At 41.2% G+C, this 24,265-nt stretch overlaps 1 protein-coding gene across 1 annotated transcript in view; it reads left to right on the forward strand.

Moving 5' to 3' along the window:
* arid5b (AT-rich interaction domain 5B) overlaps window positions 1-24,265 on the forward strand; it is a 129,564-nt gene that overhangs the window by 97,481 nt on the left and 7,818 nt on the right. Inside the window, exons 6-8 of the mRNA XM_061836577.1 lie at window positions 587-893; window positions 8,882-8,934; window positions 11,160-11,257. Of these exons, the coding sequence (XP_061692561.1) occupies window positions 587-893; window positions 8,882-8,934; window positions 11,160-11,257 (458 nt within the window). The remainder of the gene's footprint in view (window positions 1-586; window positions 894-8,881; window positions 8,935-11,159; window positions 11,258-24,265) is intronic.

Raw genomic sequence — 24,265 nt, forward strand, 5'->3', positions numbered from 1 at the left:
CGGTTCCACTCACAATCACACCTAGGGGCAATTTAGAGTGTCCAATTAATGTTGCATGTTTTTGGGATGTGGGACGAAACCGGAGTGCCCCGGCGAAAACCCTTGCAGTCAACATTGAGAACACGCAAACTCCACACAGGCGGGTTCGGGATCGAACCCAGGACCTCAGAACTGTGAGGCCAAGGCTTTACCAGCTGCGGCCACCGTGTTCCCAGGCATTCAAAAATAACATTAAAAATTCTGGGTAAAATGTGGATGCAAAATATGTAAAATACTTAATGCAATAACGAAATTGTAATGCTCCTTAATTGTGTTTTTCATAATTATTTAAAAAAAAAAAAAGAAATATAAAAATTATTTTTTGTTTGCAGCAACTATCTGTACACAAACATGAGAGGAACAAGGAAGCGAAAAGAAAACCAAATTAACCATTCGACGAGGTGTACATGGGAAATTGTTGAAACATTGTCCTTTTTGTTAGCAAATAATTTTGGACTGTTTTGCTAGAAAAATGTTGTCATCTGTCAGTCAGGCGATTAAACGGCGAAGCGTCTCGCTCACGCACGCGACCTTCTCCTCCTCGCAGGTCAAAACGGGCTGCAGAGCGTTAGCCAACGGCAAGCTGAGCTCCGTTCCCAAACACAGGAAGGCGGCGGCGCCCGAAGAGAAGGAACGACTGAAGGAGATGGTGGAGGAGAGGAGCGAGAAGGAGAAGGAAGAGGCCAGGGACTCCTCCTCCGTGGCCTCCCTGGAGAAAGAGGAGGACGAGGAGGCGGCGTCCTCGTCCGAGGAGAGTCGAGAAGACGAGCAAGCCTTCCTGGTGGAGCTCTACAAGTACATGAAGAAGAGGGACACCCCCATTGAGAGGATCCCCTTCCTGGGCTTCAAACAGAGTGAGTTACGCTTGGTCACATCACTTCCTGATAAGTTACTTTTCTTTCCAAATGATTCCTAACCTGAGCTTTACTTCCTGCTTGACTTTAATTCCTCATTGGTTACTTTACATCCTGCTTTCTTACTATACTTGCACATTGATTACTTCAATTCCTGTTTTTCTTTTTTGACTTTGCTTGGTAATAAGATACTTTCGTCCCAGAATAGTTATTTTTGTTCATGATTGGCAACTTTAGTTCCTCATTTCTGACTTTATTTCTTCACTTATTACTTCTTGATTATTTACTTCATTTCCTCACTGCTTACTTCATGATTGGGTACATTGTTTCCTAATTAGTTTCAGTACATCTTGAGTGTTTACTTTACTTCCTAATTGGTTACTTAACTACTTGATTGGATACTTTAATTCCGCAATAGTTACTTCCTGATTGGTTTGCTTTCCTGCTTGAGTGATTACAGTTGTTATCATTGGAAGTTACTCCCCCGCCCCCAATATTCATACGAAGACAAAAAAAAGGGAATGCTGACTGAATATTTGTTTTTAATTAAACAGCAGTTTTAGATTAAGTGATGAATATTTTATTTTAGTTGGGCGGCACGGTGGAGCAGCTGGTAAAGTGTTGGCCTCACAGTTCTGAGGTCCCGGGTTCAATCCCGGACCCTCCTCTGTGGAGATTGCATGTTTTCTCCGGGCACTCCGGTTTCCGCCCACATCCCAAAAACATGCAACATTAATTGAACACTTTAAATTGCCCGGAGGTGTTATTGTGAGTGCGGCTGCTTGTCTCCATGTGCCCTGCGATTGGCTGGCAACCAGTTCAGGGTGTACCCCGCATCCTGCCTGTTGACAGCTGGAATAGTTTCCAGCACTCCCCACGACTCTCGTAAGGATAAGCGGCAAAGAAAATGGATGTATATTTTCAGAGTCACTGATTTTGTCGTGGTGCACACGCCTGCCTTTGGTGCAGGCAGCGTGGGGTCAATTGCCGCTCAGCGATTGTGTCGATATCTGCCATGCGTCTGACTGGCGACCTGTTTGGGGTGTAGACTGCCTTTCACCAGAAGCTCGCTGGGATAGGCTCCAGCTTTACCGCAACCCTAGTGAGGATAAGCGGCTTGGCTAATGAGATGACATATTTTCAGTGGAACAAAGAGCCAAACATGACCCAGGTTTAAGGATAAGGAAGCGCTCCCCCTTCTCCAAATGGTTGACCTATTTAAGCGAGACGAGGCGATTCCATGGCCGCGGCTCACCTCTGGTACGACAGTCATGAGTTTAAACATTCATCAGCGCTTGACTCCGCACACAGCTCCCTCTTTTTTGAGGGAGCAAATGCAAATGAATTTTCTTGAATAAAGGCTGACAAAGGAAGCGAGGAGCTCTCTCTGGAGCCGCCGGATCAAACAGCGAGCAAAACAAACGCACCTTGGAGAGACAGCGCCGCGCCTCTAAGGATGTTCATGTGCAAGCTCGACGAAAATATATATTAGACGTCTTCTCGTTTGTAGTAGTTGTACTCTTCATAGTCTTAATGTTCTTTAAGCACTGTTAAAGGACGTTTATCAGAAGGTGAAGGCAAAGACGTGGAGGACCCAAGTTCAGGGAAGCAAGGACGCAAGGCAGGAGTCTCCAAAAATGATATTTAATATCCCAAAAGGGCAAATTTATCAACCAATAGTGAAAGTAACAATGTCAACCTTAAATAATCCCAAACTGGAAAGAAGACATGACGACACGTAGCTCAGTAATTAGTAGATCATCTCCCATTCCTCCTCGCATATCTTCTGTAGTTCCGTCAGGTTGGATGGTGAACGTTGGTGGGCAGCCATTTTTAAGTTTCTCCAGAGATGCTCAATCGGGTTTAAGTCAAGTCTCTGACTGGGCCAGTCAAGAACAATCATGGAGTTGTTGTAAAACCACTCCTTTATTTCAGCTGTGGGCCATCTTGTACTTCAATGAGTTTAGCAATATTCACAAGTTCTGCCCACTGTAATAAAAAGAAAGCTTCCGACAAAAGTCTTCCGTCTCCATCGCCGTCTTCCCCACGGACATCAAACAGCTCGATTTCTACTGATCGTAATAAATGTTTTTTGCTTTAATGGTGTTTATTTAGCCACGCGACAGATGGCTGAGTGATGTTCGCCTTGTTAGCTTCCTCTCACTGATTCTCCTCTTAAGTATCTCAACGCGGATCATTTGTCATTCCCCTTCGTCCAACGGATCCACAAACAAAAGTCAAAAACCTCCAAATGTTATTTTTTTCGAGCGTATACGTCTTTTCTCAAGGGGCTCGTATGCATTGAACATGTCAGCGACTGATCTATTAAGTCTGTAATAAGCGCATACAGCGGAACTTTCCAATAACCTGCCGACAGAGAATTTTAAGTTATTATTTTCCACTGCAGCTCTGTTGGAGAGGCACGAGACCATGTTCCGTTTATTTTCGGTTTAAAATTGATGCTGTTCCACTTTTTTTTTTTTTTTTTTATGTCCTCAGCTTGGGAATTGTCAACTCTATGTCCTTTATGTGATTAAAAACATTTAAAAAGAAAGAAAAATAATTAGCTTCTAAACATTTAAAAACAAAATACAAATAAAACAGCGTACAGTGCAAGAAATATTTAAAAGTGGAAATACTCTAAAAACCCTGAGGAAAACCAAGAGTTTTTAACCTGGATTTAAAAACATTGAGGCTGACATCATTTCTGCTGGCAACTTATTGCATTTGTGTGCAGCATAACAGCTAAATTGTCCTTCACCATGTTTGCTTTGGACTCTGCACTCCACTCCACTATTTGACACGAGTCTGTCGATCAGAGAGCACCACTGGGTTTGAATTCCATTAGCATTTCTTTCATCTACTCAGGACCTAAACCATTTAGGGAGTCGTAGACCATTAGGAGAACTTTCAAATCTTTTCTAATGGTGACTCAAAGCCAGTGTAAAGACTTAAGAATTTGGAGGAATACGCTCTGACCTCTTTCTTCTGGTCAGAACCCGAGCCGGAGCATTCCGAATGAGCTGCAGGTATCAAATGCTCTTTTGGGGGAGTCCAATCAGAAGACCATTACAATAGTCAAGTTTACTTGAGATAAAAGCATGTACAGTGACGAAAACAAGTATTTGAACACCCTGCTGTATTCCAAGTTGTCCCACTTAGAAATCATGGAGGGGTCTGAAATTTTCATCGTAGGTGCATGTCCACTGTGAGAGAGATCATCTAAAAAGAAAAATCCAGAAATCACAATGTATGATTTTCTTAACAATTTATTTGTGTGATACAGATGCAAATAAGTATTTGAACACCTGTCTTATCAGCTAGAATTCTGACCCTCAAAGACCTGTTAGTCCGCCTTTAAAAGTCCACGTCCACTCTGTGTATTACTCCGTGCAGTGTGTGCAAACCTGGTAAACAACTACAGGGAACATTTGACCTCTGTAATTGCAAACAAAGGCTACTGTACCAAATATTAACATTGTTTGCTTTCTAAGTGGGAGAACTTGCAATATTGCAGGGTGTTCAAATACTTATTTTCTTCACTGTATGAGCTTCTCCTGGTCTGCTTGACACATGCACTTCACTCTGGATATGTTCTTCAGATGGCTACGGGCAATTTTAGTGATTGATTTGATATGAGTATTGAAAGTGAGGTCGAAATCTATCAGAATACCAAGGTTTCGGACTTGGTCTTTGGTTTTGAAAGATAGTGACTCCAGGTATTTAGTGACACCAAAAACCTCTCGTCTCACTGTTTCCATGTGAAAAAGAAAATCCTCAATTCCCTATAAAGCACATTTTTCAACCTGAGGCTATTTGGATGTCTCGCCGGGTGCTGCTGTTTTGGTCAGCGAGAGAGTTCAAATGGGGTCAGCAGTCCCGGCAGTCTTTACAACAGCGTACCACCAAGGACGCGAAAAGCCTGAAACATCGTACAGTACATCAGTTTATCAGATTGCGAACACGGTTGCCAATTTGTGTTGCCATGGCGGCGTCCGACCCGCAATTGTGTTGTTATTTCGCCGTCTTTATCGGCGCCGCAATTGGGTAGGGAATCAGCAGAAGCAATTGCTAATGATGCGATACCAGAAAAACAGAATTGCACACTTTTTTTGGGGGGTTCTCTGTTTTACAAACAGACACACGCACGCAGGCCGAAGACAGCAGTGGGTCCAGTCTGGTAATTACAGGCGATGCATAACAAGCTGCTTAAATAGTCCATCATGCAGTCAGTCAGTCAAGGCAATATGCTCGCAGTGCTCACTTCAATCACGAAAAAGCTCACACGCTGTCTTTGTTATTCCAACCAGCACAGGAAGGAGGGAAGGAAAGAGGGAAGAAAAAAAATCAATGCTGTCAGAGGCGCAGATAGGAAAATGTCATTTTGACAAATGCAAGGCTTTGTGTAAGCACAGATTGAATTTTGATGGATTTCTCTTCCCAGCGAGGCTTTCCTTCCCCCCCCACCCCACACTTTTTTTTGTGGTATTTATTGGCTCAACAAATAAAAATGTTACATGATGATGTTGCAGCAAACAAATACAAATGTTTAGTGGTGAAGTTGCGGTTCATCTTTTTTCAAAGACAGGCAGCATTTGAGGCTATTTTTAGCGTTGTTATACAACACTTGTCATCTGATAAAGCGTATTAGCTCTTTTGGGCTTGCAGATCAATAAAGTTGAAGTCAGCGCAGTCATTTAAAACGGGGATGACTCCGAGGTGGGCAATTGCTTCTGGCTTCTTTCTAAGTCAAGGTAGTTATTGTTTATTTTTAAGCCATCTTTCTGTAGGTTTCAATTTCCTCTTCTTTTTGTAACCAAAAGACTCTCTCATAAAAGTGTTATGGTCCAATGGAGTGACAGGTGGAGCAGCGAGTAAAGATGTAAATTGCTTCATTAGCTTGTTATGCTAGCCACAAGTGTGTGGATGTGACTCTTTAAACTAGCATACAGTCCCACGGTTATTTTGGACTTTTATTCATTCTGTGACTTCAAAAGGGAGCTGAAGGAGCTGCCAGCTGTATTTGTGTCTACATCAAACAGTCCCTTTCCTGGCCCCCCAGCTCCACCCCGGAATGCTAGGCGCTAAGCTAACGTGTGCTGAGGCCGGATAGCTAGCGTGGTTAAACAAGAAAGTATAGATATTTACATAATGGTCCAAATATTCTACGTGAGAGCCGTCTCCATCAACAAATGAGCAAAATGATTGCCCATGTGGAGTAATGATGATGTTGGTCTTGTTTAAGTTAGTGAAGGGAAAGTGATATTTAATTATGTTTTATTTGATCCTACTGTTTGTCATTGCCTCGAGTTGATGATTGTGGAGTGCAATTTGGGTGTTTGCTCATGCGGAGTTCTATCGGTTTAAAGCCACAGTATACAGGTGGAATATGTGTCACGGCGAGCGCAATTATGCCCTTGTGTGCCTCTTGGTATTGAGAGCTGGAACTAACTGGCTAACTACATGTGCTGGATGCAGTTAGGCTTCATTTATCACGGCGGTTAGGTTTGGGACCACCGTCGCAATAGGTGAAATCAGCGATGTAGTGACCACTAAGTTTTGGTATATATATAAACCTCTCCAGACTCATATCTGCTCCACATACTTATTAATCTCTATACTATGATATATAAACACTTTGTATAAACTCTTTGCTATATATGTACACTGTACATTTTAAACCCTTTACAAACAGTCATGCACAGCAGTACTTCACAATAGGGATTTTTTTTCCTTCCTTATAATATGTTCACGAGAGTGCGGCACAGTGGGAAGCGTCGGCCTCACAGTTCTGGAGTCCCGGGTTCAATCCCGGACCCGCCTGTGTGGCGTTTGCATGTTCTCCCCGTGCCTGTGTGGGTTTTCTCCGGGCACACCGGTTTCCAGCCACATTCCAAAAACATGCAACATTAATTGGACACTCTAAATTGCCCCAAGGTGTGATTGTGAGTGCGACTGTTGTCTGTCTCCATGTGCCCTGCGATTGGCTGGCTACCGGTTTGGGGTGTACTCTGCCTCCTGTCTGTTGACAGCTGGGATAGGCTCCAGCACTCCCTGCGACCCTCGTGAGGATAAGCGGCTAAGAAAATTGATGGATAGTATGTTAATGAATGTCAGATTGTGTTTTTTTGAATAGTTTTAATGTTTTAGGTTAGGAAGTGATAATTGTACAACAGGGGGAAAAATCCAAATGAAAACCAGTGATGTGGCAAATTATGTGCGATATGAATATGGGAAAAAAAACTGCAGTGCAAGAGGGTGAACTGCGATATTGCAAGTCAACGCTGTATAGGAATTAAAAAAAAGAAGCGGGCAGTTGGACTTGCAGTGTTAGTTTGGCCTTGGAGTGCTTTGTAAGTACAAATACTTGTATGCCTGTTCACAATGTTGAAATTGTACTTAAAATCTTGGCTATAAAGCCCAGTTTATCGCATGAGATGTGTACGTTCCGGACCGACCCAAATATAATAGCTCTTAACGGGAAATTCATCCATCATGGAATCTTTCACTTTCTTTTTTTTTTTTTTTAAAGTATTAATTTTAAGCTGAAAGCTTGTTTCACATCATATGGGTTATGCCAGCACTCCATCTAATATTCATCTGCACGGTCCTCAGGAGCTGCTATTTTTTTTTTTTCATTCGGCCCAAGCAGAAATATATCATTTTCACATTCCTTCGGCGTGTTTCAATAAAGTCAACACCCATCATCGGCGCTGTGGCAAGTCACGCTCAACTATTTGAGGGCGTCTTTTTTTAAAACGCTCCTACGCCACTTCTTCTGTTTTCTCGCTTGGCCTCGTTTCAAAGGGAAATCTCCCCCTGCAATTATATCCAGACAGCGCACGCCATTATTTGACTTTATTTGACAATTTTAAAGGGAGTAGCACGTTGGTGTTATTCCATTATGCCGCACAAAAAAAAAAAAAAGCCGCGTTTTTCTTTAGCTCTTCTTGATGTGGCTTAAAGCAAATATGTTGTCCAAATGGAGGAACAGCAGTGGAAATCGAACTCATCTGTTCTGAGGTCAAATTGTCGCCACGTATAAAACTTTATTAAACTAAACAGGCAGTGGGTTTTTTTTCCGCATTCTTAACTTTCATTCAAGCGAAAAAAATAAATTAATCATGCTCATCTGCCACAACATGAGGTGCTTTAATTTTATAGAGATAATCATGCTGAGATGCATGTATTATTCTAAGACTGTTATGATTATATAACTGTATTTGTATCTCACCATGCCATGTTTCATATATTCCAGTCACATTATTCAGTGATATCAACAACAAGTTTCAAAAAATATATGAGAAATTGTGTGTCAGTTACTTAAGCTAAAAGACATTCAATAGCCGTTTAATAAAAACACCTTTTACACTACTGGATACATATTTTTAATTTATCATTTTTATAAATATATTTCAGTAATTAAAAATGTAAATACTTTCCAAGTATTTATTTATTTATATATTTATATTTGAAACACTATTTATTCATCCCAGCAAATACATGAATCAAACATTGGTATATTTGTTGGTAAAAAATATGGTATATATTTTTATTTTATGTAACTTATTAATGTCTATGAATAAAATTCCTAAATTGTATTTTATATAACACTTGTTTTGATTTATTTATGCTACAATGAATATTTCCGATCCCAGACTTTCAATTATCAAATATAATTTTTAGATACACATTATTTTTAAGTTATTTCATATAAATTTTATTCAATATTACGTGGTTTCAGAATTCTTACATCTCCAAGTGACTACTCCTAAAACAGCATTTTTTTGTTTTTAAAAATGTTATTAAAGAACTCAAGCTATTTTCAAAAGTCATGATATTTAGTTATCATAATTTTGCATTCCAAATAAATGTCTATTTTGATATACTTCTATTTTTGTGTGTCACTTTTACGCTGTTGTATCCCCTGCAGTAAGGACTTCATTTCCCAGAGTTCCTCACTTGTCCTTGTTTGTGTGCCCCCACAGTCAACCTTTGGACCATGTTTCAAGCTGCTCAGAAGCTGGGAGGATATGAGCTGGTAAGTGTTCACATATGTGCTCGTACCGTATAAAAAACCAACCCTTCCGTCTCCATTCCTCCTTTCCCCCTCTTCTGTTTGTGTCCCTCCGTCCTCCCTCCTTCGATTTGGGAGAAAACAATGCGGTTGCTTCCAAAGTGGCGCTCTTGTGGGAAAGTACACTACTGTACTGTACTGTGTGAAATGTACCTGAAAGTGTGTCATACACACACAGACATGAGCCGGGTCCCTTGTAGACTGATGATGTCATCGAAACAGGAAGCGGCCCTTGTTTTCAAAGCCTCCGATCCGCTCTCATATTTCACGCGGTCCCGTTTGGAAGAAAGTATGCGGTTGCTGTTAAGGTTACAGGAAGTGAGGAAAAAAAACATGGACTTGTTCACAGGCTACTGGCTCGACATCTCTGTTCTCTGTTTCGACTTTTTCTTCTTCCAAACACACCTTCACGCACTGCCGAGACCAAAAAAAAAAAAAAAAAAAAGCCTTTCCACAACACTGTTCGAAATGTCCCAGATTGATTGATTGATTGATTGGCGTGTTTCAATACCATATAGCTGTTGTTGTCAAATATTTATTTATCCCGAAAGCCAACGAAACAAATTTAAAAAAAAAAAAATTCTGTTTACTTCCAAATATCATCGCCTTTTTAAAGCTGCCTCATTTTAGCCTTTAATTGAGGATAACAAATGAATATTTTTAGAGAAAAAAAAGAGAGACTGAAGTCAAATTTGACTTATTTTCCATATTAAGGATAAAGTGTCACAATCTTAATCTTAGAATAAGAAGTAATTATTATAATATTACATCAGATAAACTCATGTTTTTTTATTCATTTTATTATTTTTTTAAATCATATTGTAAGAGATTATTGAATGTTGGAATACCGTAATTTCTCAAGTATAATGCGCACCCCCAAGGTTGACCTAAAAAAATCAGGGAAAAACCCCTCTACCAATGTACAATGTGCACCACCAATTTGCTGCTCCCCATATGCTCAAAATATTGGGAATTATCTGTATTTATATTTTATTAAGTTTGTACTTTTATTGTTTTTCAAAAAACTGTCCGTACAACGATCAATAATAATAATCACGTTATGATGTAGATGTAATATAATCTTGGGAATTGTCAGAACAGAATCCCTCTACCAACTAAAATAAATGCTTAATGATGATTGATGATGATTACCATAATACATATAAATGTGTAGCAAAAGACGTCGAATATCATATCGAAATGTATATGTAAACCTTTTTTTTACCACTCTATGTACCTATATACAACTATACAATGTGATAGTATTTTTTTATTTTTCATCCATACCTAAATATAATGCGCTCTATTAACTTTTTGAAAATATTTTGGGAAAAATGTGTGCATTATTTGTGAGAAATTATGGTAAACGTAAATAAAAATGCTTTCAAAGCCCAGAGAAACTGATGTTGACCACATTTCACACCCAGACACTCGCACACAGACTCGCCGAAGTTCCGTGCTATCCCACCAGCCCGCGAATTTCACGTGATTGCAATTTTAGCGTGTTCAATGATGTTTTTTAAAATATTTAATGTGTTTCTTTGATGGAAAAATTGAAATGGGTCAAATGAGTGTGGCAAGAGTAACACTATTAAAAGTTTTCAAGATTACATATTTCCACCCATTACAGATGGATCTAGAACCTATCTCACACATTAAATAGTTGTTCATCGTATGTGCTTGAAAAATGTTTCCTTTTTTTTTTTTAAAATAAAAATAAGCCTCTATTCCTGTAATATTTGTTTTGTCGTAAAGGAATTTAATAAAATCAGAGCTTTTATTTGGCCCATTTCTTAGTTTGCGAGGAGTTCGTTTTATTGGTCTGGTCTGGTCTGGTCTCCCTCTCTCTTGCTCTCTCGCCGTCCCTCCTCTTCCCCCCGACCCACATTTTTTTTTTTTTTTTTAATGATACTGCATAATAGGTTTTTATAAATGGCTTGCGGAACGCCGTTTGAGAACCACGACCATTAAGTCCATGTGTGCATTATGCAATAAGGCCTAGCAGGAAAAAGTTAACTCCGACATGATGAGATGAAGACTTGAATTCTATGAGTCAGTCAGTCCCCAAGCGCTCGCAATGATGTCACACACTTATGGCCCCCTCCCTTTATATGCTTTCATATTTTCCTTAATGTCCCTTCTGACATTATCAATCATCTTATCACTCTTTTTTTTTGCCCCCCCCCCAGATCACAGTCCGCAGGCAATGGAAGCATGTGTACGATGAACTGGGTGGCAACCCGAGCAGCACCAGCGCCGCCACGTGCACTCGCAGGCACTACGAGAGGTTAGTTGGCATCCCGGACTGGAAGACACGCTGGCATGTGCTGGTTGGCCAACATTTTTCATTTTATTCTTTCACATCTGCGTACACAAAATATTTTTTTGCGATTCGGAATGTGCAGAGGTCAAAAGGTCCGCAAACATGCCGGGGATAAAAAAAAAAAACCTGAGAATAAAAAATTATTTATCTTGTGCAGTCAAAATATTTGAAAATGGGATTTTGTTTTAATGCAAATTCCAATAATATTTATGACATTGTAATATTATTAGGACATCTTTGGCTGACTAAACAGAAGATATTGTTTCAAAAAATATTATTGTTGTTTTGATGTGGAAATGTTTTGGTTTTCTTTTGTTACAAACTGGCCCCGGTGGACAAGTGGTTAGCACATATGCCTCACAGTTCTGAGTACCCGGATTCAAATCTGGCCCGGTTTGCATGTTCTTCCCCTGCCTGTGTGGGTTTTCTCCGGGCACTCGGGTTTCCTCCATCGTCCCAAAAACATGCATGGCAGGTGAATCGAAGCCTCTAAATTGCCCGTAGGTGATCATCTGAGCGCGAATGGTTTTTTCTATGTGCCCTGTGATTGGCTGTCAACCGGTTCAGAGTCTGCCCCGCCTCTCAGCCGAAGGTAGTTGGGAAGGTCTCCAGCACGCCAACGATCGACCCTTGTGTGGATAAGTGGTTTGGAAAATGGGTGGATTATTAAAAGATGGCATTCACAAGTTGCTAACTCAGATAAAGACATACTGAACTCATTTATTCATGATGTACAGATCATGAGGGCTGCACGGTGGTTCAGCTGGAAAGCGTCGGCCTCACTGTTCAAAGGTCCAGCGTTCGATCCCCGGACCCGCCTGTGTGGAGTGTGCATGTTCTCCCTGTGCCTACGCGGGTTTCTCCGGTTACTCTGGTTTCCTCCCACACCCCAAAAACATGCAAAATTAATTGTACACTCTAAATTGCCCGTAGGTGTGATTATGAGGGCGACTGTTCTGTGTCTCGATGTGTCCTGCTATTGGCTGGCAACCAGTTCAGGGTGGACCCCGCCTACTGCCTGTTGTCAGTTGGGATAGACTCGTGAGGATAAGCGGCTAAGTAAATTAATGGATGGATGGATGGATGGATGGATGGATGGATGGATGGATGGATGGATGGATGGATACAGATCATGATGTGCTCCTCACATTCTTACTTCATTCACTTCATTTAACGTATGTAAAAGCATAATGTCGTAATGCGAGACTAAATATGAATCGAGCACACGAGGACATGTCATGTGCTGTAAGCTCGCAAGATGAGTCCACACAAGCAAAAGCTCTCTTAATGTTTTCCTTCTGGAGCTTAATCAGTTCCTGATGAGATGAGATTTACTTCTTTTCTGCCGATGAATTGATCAGTTTGGCGGCTCCGAGGAAGCAATTAGACTTGCCAGCTCCGACCCCGCACTTGCCAGTACAAGTGATTTAAGAGCTTGAAATTTAGCGCAGTGTTTTGAATTATTCAATTGCCTGCATGGATACACACACACACACACTCACACACACTTACAGTACTTCCCCCCCCCCCCCTCAGAAGAGCAGTTGATGTCATCTATTCATCTCATTACACCATTAACACACTCCAGCAACTCCTCGTCATCATCACCGTCGTCAGAGATGCTTTTACTAAATTAAAACAAGCATATGGCCACGAGCCGGAGGGTGGGGGCGTGGGGTGGGGGGGCTCATGGTTATGGCACGCACGCGCACGCTTACTTTCCCAAGGTTAAAGAAAAATGAAGTTCCCAATGAAGTCGTAAGAGTTCGCGCATAAGGCAGTTGGTCGTCTCGCCCTCTGGCGTGTGCTGTGTGTCGCATCAACGCAATTTAAGTGCGCACACCGTACACAAACAGACACACACACACCTGTCAGTCGTACCATATGGGGGTATTCATACACACACACTTAAGAGTGAGTTTGCTCGGAAATGTGCGACTGCAAGTGAATTCAAAACAGTGTGCGTAAAGGGGTTTTACAGAAAAGGACACAGTAATAGAATGAAATGTTGAAAGATAACGTTACATATTTTGCAGTTAATACAAGAAAAAAAAAATCAAGAAGACGTGCCAAATCAAATGTGACATTTTATCAACATTATCTGAGACAGAGGTTGATATGCTGTGCCCCCTTCTATTATAGTGATGGGTTGATTTGTGAGCGTTTATATTTATATTTCCAGAGAGGGTATTATTTACTGGCCGGCACGGTGGATCAGTTGGTAAAGTGTTGGCCTCACAGTTCTGAGGTCCCGGGTTCAATCCCGGACCTGCCTGTGTGGCGTTTGCTTGTTCTCCCCGTGCCTGCGTGGGTTTTCTCCGGGCGCTCCGGTTTCCTCCCACATCCCAACAACAAGCAACATTAATTGGACACTCTAAATTGCCCATAGGTGAGATTGTGAGTGCAGCTGTTTGTCTCGATGTGCCCTGCGATTGGCTGGCAACCAGTTCAGGGTGTACCCCGCCTCCTGCCCGTTGACAGCTGGGATAGGCTCCAGCACTCCCCGCGACCCTCGTGAGGATAAGCGGTGAAGAAAATGCATGGATTGTAGTATATGCTACCTTGGCTCCAAACAATAACAAAATGTGTGAAAATACAGGACATTTCATTCTTTGCTGCTTCCTATTTTGTGATCGGTGAAGTATGAAACAAAAACAAACTACTTCATTCAAAATACTTCATTCAAAACAATGCATGCATTAGATGCTGCTGCTTTGTTGTGACGAGCTTTTTCTTTTGTTAAATCTTTTTTTTTCTAACCTGTTATCATATTCTGTATTTTGCCAAGCCATAAAGAGATAATTAAAAATAAAAATCAAGGTTTTCTTTTTGAGCGTCTTCGTTTCTGACAGTAAATGATATGCTGCTTGCCGTGATGCCGTGGTGGGCTTATGTTTTCCACTCTTGATTTTAGATGATCCACGATATAACATAATTTCCGGCCTACAAGCCGCGACTTTTTTCACACGTTTTCAAACCTGCGGTTTATGCGGTGACGCGGCTAATTTGTGCATTTGAGCGGAAATGGGAAGAGTGAGACCGGCGGAATATATGTGCAGAGGAAGTGAGTTTTACCGGTCCGGCCGTGTTAGCGCTGCCTTAGCATGTTACTAGCGTGTCTCAGTGAATATTTACCAGTATGTTTTTTTTTTTTTTTAACCGGCCCTGTTAGCGCGGCAGCGCTAGCGTTAGCATTAGCGTGGCAGCACTAGCGTTAAACTCTCTCTGTGCTGCCTTTGTAAATATCTCGTGTTTCAATGTGGGTTTCAATGTGGGCACTTGGGGCTTATGTATGTACCAATTCGTATTTTCTTTACAAATGTACTGGGTGAGGCTTATAACCAGGTGCGCTCTGTAGGCTGGGAATTCCAGGACTTTTCAGGCTTATTTTTGAACATCTTAATATGAAGCAGTACATGAAATTCCAGTTACAGCTGTTGTGACGAGCTAATATTTGGAAACTTACGTACGCGTGCGAGAGTCCTGCTTGACATTATGTCTTCGGGATCGCCTTGAAAATCTGTAAGAAAGTGCATGACATGCTACTTGCTCTTATTTTGTAACATTTTTACTTTAGACATTGCAAAGACGTCACGGCGGTCATATTTTTGAAAATCTTTATGACAGTCCATGATATACCAGTAATGCTTTTTTGCTGTTTCCTGATGGTTTTATTATTGAAAATATGAACATAGTGAAAGTGACTTTGAAGACGGTGCATGATGTGATGCCAAGTGCAAAATCGTGATCGGCTTTTCTTTTCTTTTTAAGTTTTCAATTACAACTTCATGACTGATTGTAAAGTAAGAACATAAAGGAGTTTTGCAGGAAATTTGCGATTAGTACATTGTTTTGTGCTGAAATAACTTGAAATTTAACTGAAGTTGCTAACATTTGTTTTTAAGAAAGCTTGAATGAGTTGTTTTTATGTAAAATGTCCTAAAACTGTAGGGAGCGGTCCAATGGTGGCGTTCTGAGTGTTTATAATTCCACGGACGACACCTGAGAGGAAATATCGCTGAATCGATGCAAAGCAATAATATCCCCAACGCAGGCGGTACGGGGATGAGCCCGGCTGCTGTTGGGCCGCGCGCTCGACGGTCATTTTAGCTGAGCCGCTCAGAGGGCAATTAGTCAGCTCATATTAGCTCAGCAAACATTGGGGGACCGCGTGATGAATGAGGTTGTTTGTGAGCGTGCTGGACTGCACGTTTGCTCCCAGGAGGTGTCTTTGTTTCCACCTTGATTCATTAGTCAATGCACAAAAATGAAACAATATTAGAGTGCGCAATATTCTCACAGCTCTCCCAGTAATACATATTTTGCACAAACGCTTAAAACAAACATTTGAGGAAGTTCTTAGGTGTTTATGACAGTGTTTACTCAAAATTTCATCAAGATTTATAGTACATTTTTCACAACCACTCTTTGACGGCGCATAATCTGAAGAAAATTTCATCCTTCAGAAATGTCAAATATCCTGGGGAAAAAAAAAATAACAAAATCAAGACGAATTTCATTCCAAAACAAGCCAATATCACAAAATGTACCAAATTTTAAAAAAACAATGTTTATGCAAGATTTATATATTTTCCTATTATTTTGCTATTAGATCTTTTTATCAAAGCCTGCAACATCCACTTTTCCAATTCCGTTTCAAAATTATCCCATAAATTGACATGTAACATGCATTTCTGTGCTTTATATGTTGTTATCTTGGGTTATTTATTTGTAATATGCAATTTATCTATGTTTATCGATATGCTGGCGACATAGAGTGACCGGCAAAAATTATTGGATGCTCTTCCACAAAATGGCAGAAGCTAAAGTCATCCTCTGTTTTCCACGTTTCCATTCATACATCAAAAAAATGGCTTTGTGATCAATGAACAGGTTTTATAAAAAAAAAAAGGAGTATGCCCATTTTGTTTGGCAAAAAGTGTCATTTGCATATTTGTACTTTTTCTCTCTCAGATTGATGTAAATATTCAAGAATTTTGTTTTTTAAACCTATCCTTTAATTGTTGAAAAATCCACCAATTTGGTGTTGTTGAGCTCAAGCCAAAGTCCTGTCTAGTATAAAAGTGTACTTTGGTGCCATCTTGTGGTATCTCTGTGCTAAAAAACTATGTTGAAATGAGAGGCAGGAGTTTCTATTTTTCCAGGTCTTTGGCCTGCAAAATAGAATCCCCTGCCCTCACTCAACTTACCCTAATTCCCGGCCTACAGAGCGCACCTGGTTATAACCCTTACCCACTACATTTGTAAAGGAAATACTATTTGGTACATACATACACAGCAGCCGTGTAAAACTCGCAAGTGGCCACATTGAAACTGACATTGAAACACAAGATACAGAATTTACAAAGAAAGACAGTACACAGAGAGTTTCACGCTAGCGCCGGCGCGCTAAAACTAGTGCTGCGCTAACGCTACCATCGTGCTAACAGGGCTGGTTTAAAAAAAACACACTGGTAAAAATCACTGAGACACACCAGTAACACGCTTGCGCAGCGCTAACAGGGCTGGTAAAAGTCACTTCCTCGGCACATATATTGCACCGGTCTCACTCTTACCTTTTCTGCTCGAGTTACCATTTGCGGCCGTTGGAAAAAATGCACAAATTAGCCGCATCACCGCATAATCCGCAGGGTTGAAAGCGTATGAAAAAAGTCACGGTTTATAGGCCGGAAATTACGGTATTTAATTAACTAATCAACTAATTTGACAGGGCTATGGCTCGACTAAATGAAACTCCTTCCCTCACTTCAACATAGTCCTAGGTTCCTAAATGTGACAAGAATTGGAACTCAATACTTTTAAATTAGACAGGGCTTTGACCTGAGCACAAAATACTTGAAGTGGTGAATGTTTTAGTGAAAATGGAGGATAGCCCCCCCCCCCCAAAAAAAAAATCCACATGTAGGTGAATTTGTGAATCCGAAACATGCAGGGAACACTTTATAGCTTCCAGTTAAACCCAGCAGCTCAATAAATTAGAATATCGCATATCAGTCAAATACTTTTTTTGTGGTGGAAATTAGGAACGGATTGGCTTTCTGAAAAAGTATTTTTTGTTTGATCGGTCTATATTATATTTGAGTTTCAATTTTTGACTCAAACTACTGAAATAAAACTTGCTGCCATATTCTACTGAGACGCACATATGCCGTTGGCTAACGCTAATTTGTCCATTCAGCAGAACTCAATACAGCTCTGCCTAACTTTTGGCTTGGGACACAGTCATCTTTCTTACAGAGCAGTTTGGCTGTCACTTGAAAATGACAGATCTTCACCCAGCTTAGCTGCTGCTAAGTCGTTGGCGGGGAAACTGGATGCGGCGGCAGTATAATAAATTAGCAAATTAAATAAAATTAAGTACGATAAAGGAACTGAACATTGACATCACAATCTGGCAAAATTCAAAATGGGCTTTGCTCACGGCCTCATTTTGGAAAATAGGCAGTTAACTAAAAAAGATTGACTTGCTTGTTCAATTTCACACTTGTTGGGCAGCCAGGCACTCCAGGGACCCTCCTATTTGTATACAAGCCATTTAAAAGTCAATCGTACATCACATCTCCCTTCTGAATCATATCGGTCATATGAACTGGGTTCCAGCGAGATAGCAAAAGACGGAATGGCCGCAGTCAACGCCGTCCGGGACGAGGCACCGATCCGGCGTAATGGCTGAAGAGCAGATAACCTCGACTCCGTTCGTTAAAAAGAAATCAATAAACGGAGGTTTTGCCACTGCGGCTGGTGAGGCTTTAATGATATTTATTCAAAAAAGGAAAGAAAAAAAAACACTTCCCCGAGATGAGCTGTCAGCCGGGGCTGCGGCGCTCGGAATTAAAAATGAGGTCATGAAAAAGATGGCATCAATAACCTTGAAATAGACTGGCCTTTTTCCTGTGTGTGTGTGTGTTTGTGTGTGCGTGCACGCGTGTGCCATTTCCACTCCTTTCATGATACAGGTCAGCGCCTTTTTACAGCTCGTACATTTTTAATCTTGTTGTTTTAGTGTAAAATACCTCTCTCTCTCTCTCTCTCTCTCTCTGTCTCTCTCTTTCGTGTCATCAGGCGGGGTTGCATGTTGCTATGGCAACGTGCGAAGCGATTCCGAGTCATTTTACTATTTCAAAAGCAGAGCCGAGATTGTCGCAACCGCGCACACAAAAAAATAAAAATAAATACAAATATTCAGCCGAGTGTATACATTGTATTCCGATACGTGGATGTTTTATTGGCTCCTCGCCGTATGGATGTTGCAAAAGCGTCCAAAACTATATTTGCAGCTCATGCTGGGAATCGTAATGGAGTGTACAGTATGTGTGTGTGTGTGTGTGTGTGTGTGTGTGTGTGTGTGTGTGTGTGTGTGTGTGTGTGTGTGTGTTATTCAGCGCTATCTTGCACTTGTCAGCATCTCTTTGCTTCGTCCTTGCCGTACTGCAGATGCATCACATAGCGCGTGTGTGTATGTGTGTGTTTTCTCGCCGGAAAACGGGTATTAGAAGCAATCTTACTTTACTTGCCATTTTGGTTCTGTCAGCCAGCGGCAAAAGGCAGAGAAAGACACAGTCAGGCAAGACGCGTTTTAATGGCTGCCGTTCCTTAAAGTAACACTATGTAATAGTTTGACCTCAAAAAGCGGCGGCTTCAGCGCGATTGGGATGCCGCACCGGCTCGCGTTGAGGGAAATGGGGAATTTGTCGGCGCCACGGCGACCCTAAATAACCCGCGACTGCAGTTCTATCATACTGCTGGGTCAGCCGGTACACCTGTCGTGTTTGGATTTGTAGCTGCGCTAACATGACTGCACTGCTTTATTGAGTTGACTCAATCCTCTTAATATTTTTCACAACATTATCTATAAATATTTGCAGATTATTTTAATTCTTAAAAATTTGAAAAAATAGATAGATTTTTATGTTTAATTTTAATTCAATTAAAAATAATAATTTTTAAAAATTTACTTTTTTAAAAAAATAATAACTAGGCTTTACATGATCAGGAATTTTGTGGCCAATCACAGAGTTAAAAAAAAACATAACCGATCACAGCAGAAATTAATGCTCTTCTATTAGATAGCAGTAAGTACATACAGTATTATCTATCTATCTATCTATCTATCTATCTATCTATCTATCTATCTATCTATCTATCTATCTATCTATCTATCTATCTATCTATCTATCTATCTACAGTGCCTTGTGAAAGGCCCCCCTCGAAGTTTTCAACCTTTCGCCTCATTTCAGGTTTCAAACATGAAGATCTAAAATTTTCTTGTTTTTTTTGTGTCAAGAATCAACAAGTGGGGCACAATCATGAAGTGGAACGAAATTTAAAGGATATTTTAAACTTTTTTAACAAATAAAAACCTGAAAAGTGGGGCGTGCAACATCCGTCCCTTATGTATTTATTTACCCATCCATCCATTTTCTTTGCCACTTATCCTCATAAGGGTCGCGGGGAGTGCTGTAGCCTATCCCAGCTGTCAACAGGCAGGAGGCGGGGTACACTCTGAACTGGTCGCCGGCCAATCGCAGGGCACGTCGAAACAAACAGCCGCACTCACAATCACACCTAGGGGCAATTTAGAGCGTCCTGTTAATGTTGCATGTTTTTGGGATGTGGGAGGAAACCGGAGTGCCCGGAGGAAACCCACGCTGGCACGGGGAGAACATGCAAACCCCACACAGGCGGGTCCGGGATTGAACCCGGGACCTCAGAACTGTGAGGCCAACGCTTTACCAGCTGAACCACCATGCCGCCTGTTTATTTACCAGTGTTTTTTTTTGGGGGGGGGGCACCTTTATTCCGGCTCCCGAATGACATTACTGGCTAATTTTCCTCTCATGTGGAATTCCGTCAAAGGTTTCTTTTCTCCCGACGGCAACGAGAAAGCGTTACCCAAAGTTATCCACGTGTGACGGGCCATCGACCAAAACGCCGCGCCCCGCCGAGATTAATAAATCGTTGGGTGTAGCAAATTCAATTAATGAGGTTCTGTCACAGAGGCAGAACATATGCCGTACGTCTGCAGTTTTTTTTTTTTTTTTTTTTTTTTTTTTAGCGCGTGAACATATAGTAAGAAGGCCCTTTTGAAGTTGCTTAATTTCTTATTTTCAGGTTAAAAAATTGTCTTAGTGGACTTCATAGCAAATTTCAGCCCCATGTTGGTTTCATGTATTGATAACAAGTTTGGTAGCCATGTCTATCACAAGTAAATGCACACCAAAAAAAAGTCAAGAACCCATACCCAAAAATACACAGGAAGTCTGCCATTCTGGTCCGAATCAGCCATTTTTGGGTCTTGGGTCAATTTCCAAGGGTCCTTGAAGTTAAATTATCGTAATATCCTGCCTATAAGCCGCCCGCAACTTTTTTCACATGCTTTCAACCCTGCGGTTTATGCCGCAAGGGGGCACTCGAGCGGAAAAGGTAAGAGTGAGATCGGTGGAATATACGTGCCGAGGAAGTGACTTTTGCCGGTCTGGCCCTGTTAGCGCTGTGCTAGTGTGTTACTGCCGTGTCTCAGTGATTTTTACCAGTATGTTTTTTTTTTTTAACCGGCCCTCTTAGCACAGCGTTAGCGTTAGTGCAGCGCTAGCGTTCGTGTTTTTCTTTGTAAATATCTCTTGTTTCAATGTGAGCACTTGCGGCTTATACACAGGTGCGGCTTATCTATGTACCAAATGGTATTTCCTTTATAAATGTACTGGGTGACGCTTATATCCAGGTGCGCTCTGTAGGCCGGGAATTACGGTATTCTATCAAGATTTTGACATAAATGGGCTCACTCTTGTGGTACACAAGAATTATTGAATGAAAACTGAAAACTCGCTCATTAGCACCCCCTTAGAACGTCGGAAAAAAATCAGCCTGGGAGATCAGTTTCGCCGATGGGCCCAAAATTGGGTGTACATTTTTATCATTAACAAGAAGCGTGAAAATGTCCCAAGAACCCATGCATGAAATTGAAAAGGAAGTGCGGGATTTTTCTTTGATGCAGACATTTTTGGGCAAATTCCAGTGCCGTACTTTGACCAATTCGTCCCATTCCGAAGCCATTTTGCCTTCGTCTTGTAATGTGGCGAAGGTTTGTTGGGTACTTCCGTCATTATTAAAGTTTAAAAAAAAAAAAAAAAGAAAGCAAACCCTGGACACTAAATCTTGCCCAACTTTTTTGGTACGTCTATCATAATAGGGCGCGCAAAACGGTTTCAAGGACTTTTGCTCAAATTTGAAGTGAAAGTCAGCTGTTATGGTTTGAAGCAGTCGTTTTGGGGCTAATTTCAGGACTTGAATTCCTATTAGGAATTTGCTCGTGGGAGCGCCGAATGCAACAAGATATCCTAGACAGATGGGCGACATTATACTGTCAGTTTTAATTTTTTTTTTTTTATGTACTCCATCTAGTGTGATCAGAGCTGTCCTGAAAGTTTGATGATTATTTTGAGGATTTGCCCCAAAAAAGGCGCAATAAGTGGCCCCTTCATCAATGCTTGCAGCTCTAATTTTCTTCTTATTGGAGAGTTGGCGAGCCCGCCTTCACCTGCCCCTGGTGGAGCACTGGCAGCTAATGAGAGCGAAGCCCCCCCACCCCCGAGGGGCCGGGGGAAGGAACAGTAGAGGTCATTTTAAATCTGCTGTTTTCAGATGTGACAAAGGGCTTAAGTTTTTCATACATTCTTTGGCTGCCCCCTGCTTTTAAGAGCATGAATGGGGGTCACCTCGAGTGGTTTGGCTTTGAGACAAAAAGGGGCTTTGAGGCATGAATCCAAAGTGGGGGGAGGAGGAATTTTCAGGCGGGAATGTCTGTTTATCCCGCCGTTGACATCTTTTTATTTCATGGCCTCCCGGGCCTGTAAAATACAATAAAACAAGTCATTTTCTATGCTCCTAATCTCTGCTGGCTCCGCTCGCCCTTTAAATTGTCCTTTATCCCCCCCCCACCCCAACCCACCCATCCCTTTTTTTCTTTTTGTCTCCGACCCGCGCTGCCGTGCCGCTCCTGTGATCTTAACGCACAACAGCGGCTAAAATTAATTTGGGGCGCAGATGGCGGAGGGAGGTTGTGGAAGTGGAACAGCCTGGGGGCTTTTTCCACATATTTGGTGACTTCGGGCCCCCGTTTCTTGGATTCCGACACAGCGCTCATTCCTGTAACACAAAACGCAAATGAGGGCAGCACGTTGCTGGTAAAGTCACCTTGTTTTTGCCAACTGCTCTTCTCTCACTCTCTCTCACTCTCTCTCTCCCCTGCTCTCTCCCTCTCTCACTCTTTCTCCCGCCTCTTTCTTTTTATTCTTCTTTCACTCTTTCTCACTCTCTCTTTCTTTTTCTTCCCAGACTCTGTGCACTGTGTCTATTGTTTCTGTCCATACCAGAAACATGTTCGGCTTGCCAGTGTCCCTTTAAATGAACTATTATGGATTTTGCTGTTTTATTAAGATTACCCAGACGTGCGTAATAGTCTTTTATCAGCTCCAATCTCTTTCCCAGATTATTGCGCGCCCAATATTTCTATATTTATTCAACATTTAGCCCCCCCCCCACCCTCCACACCAACTGACTCCGCCTCTGCGCCGCATGTATTAGTCGCTTGTTATCGACACGGAAAAAAGCGGCCGCTCAAACAAGAGGCGGCTGATAAATTGGCTTGAGAGGAAGTTAAGTGTTTATTGACCTCATAAAAATGTTGCTGGTGCTGCCTTAATGAAATTCTCTACCAACCCCCCCCCCCCTCCCCTCCACTTTCCACCCACTGAGATGCTCTGAGAGCATCATGCGCCTCCATGTGGCCGGTGGTGGGAAGGACAATGACAATTATTAACACTTTTATGACCGCTCCTATTCATTTTATTCCTGTTATCCGTGTATCCTGCATATTGGGACAACAGGATGGTTATCACTTTAACAGTGATAGAACTGTAAAATGCAGTACATCAATATATATACATATATAATTGTGTAAAACAATTACTTCCTCACCTGTTAAAATCAACAACCAATATTTGAGCTGGTCAATAATCTTGCAAAACTTCGAGTGCTTGTAATTTGTAGAACTCTACAAAATACTAGGAAGTTAGCCCAAATGAACGAACAAGAAGCTAGTACGACAGTACATGGGTGTACTTGAATGCTTTTTTTGGCTACGCTATCTAGGGCTGGGCAATTAATCGAAATGTTATCGTGTTTTCAATTTTGGTTTCTAAGGCTCATAAGAAGGCTATAATGGAAGAAAAATTATTATTGTGCCACTGCGTGGATTTTGTATGCATGTTCCTGCATTGTAAACGCACCCTAAACGCATTCTATTTGTTGTAGTAGCAAGCCGTGTCGCATGTTCTTGTGCCTTCCCTGAGCGTGCTTTATTGACTACCCAGTTTGAGTTTCGTGTAACCCTAAACACACACAAAAAAATTACTCACATTACTCATAAATACAAAACACTACATTTTAGATCTTGCTAGCTTTTGCTATCAGTCAACAGAAAACTTTATTGACAGGCTAGCTATCATTAGCATTAGAGCATGGGAAACATTAGCAATGAAATACCAAATATTTTTATACAAATGTCATAGAAACACATACAATCAGACAATATAACAATATAATATACTGCATATTCTTCCAAATCTGTGAAAAACTTGTTTTATAAAGTTTTATTGCCACTTTTTTCTTCTACTCTTTTTTTTTTTTAAATTACTGTAAAATGCAGCTCCATGCGTGCATCGCACCACACTGCCCCCAAGAGGCCAAGGCGCATACAGCAGACTAACGTTTTCATGTTTTAGGTTAATTAGGATTACCAAGATTATTTCTATTTGCCAAAATATTGAGAGGGTCTTATTCAAAACGAATATATGAAATAGACAATGCAGTCACCGCATTTGTGCCAATGTTTTTAGATATGGTTGTATTATTTTTTTAAATATATATTTCTGTTTTAATTTATAATTTTAC

Source organism: Syngnathoides biaculeatus, chromosome 12, assembly GCF_019802595.1.
Source record: "Syngnathoides biaculeatus isolate LvHL_M chromosome 12, ASM1980259v1, whole genome shotgun sequence".
Classification (NCBI taxonomy): Eukaryota; Metazoa; Chordata; class Actinopteri; order Syngnathiformes; family Syngnathidae; genus Syngnathoides; species Syngnathoides biaculeatus.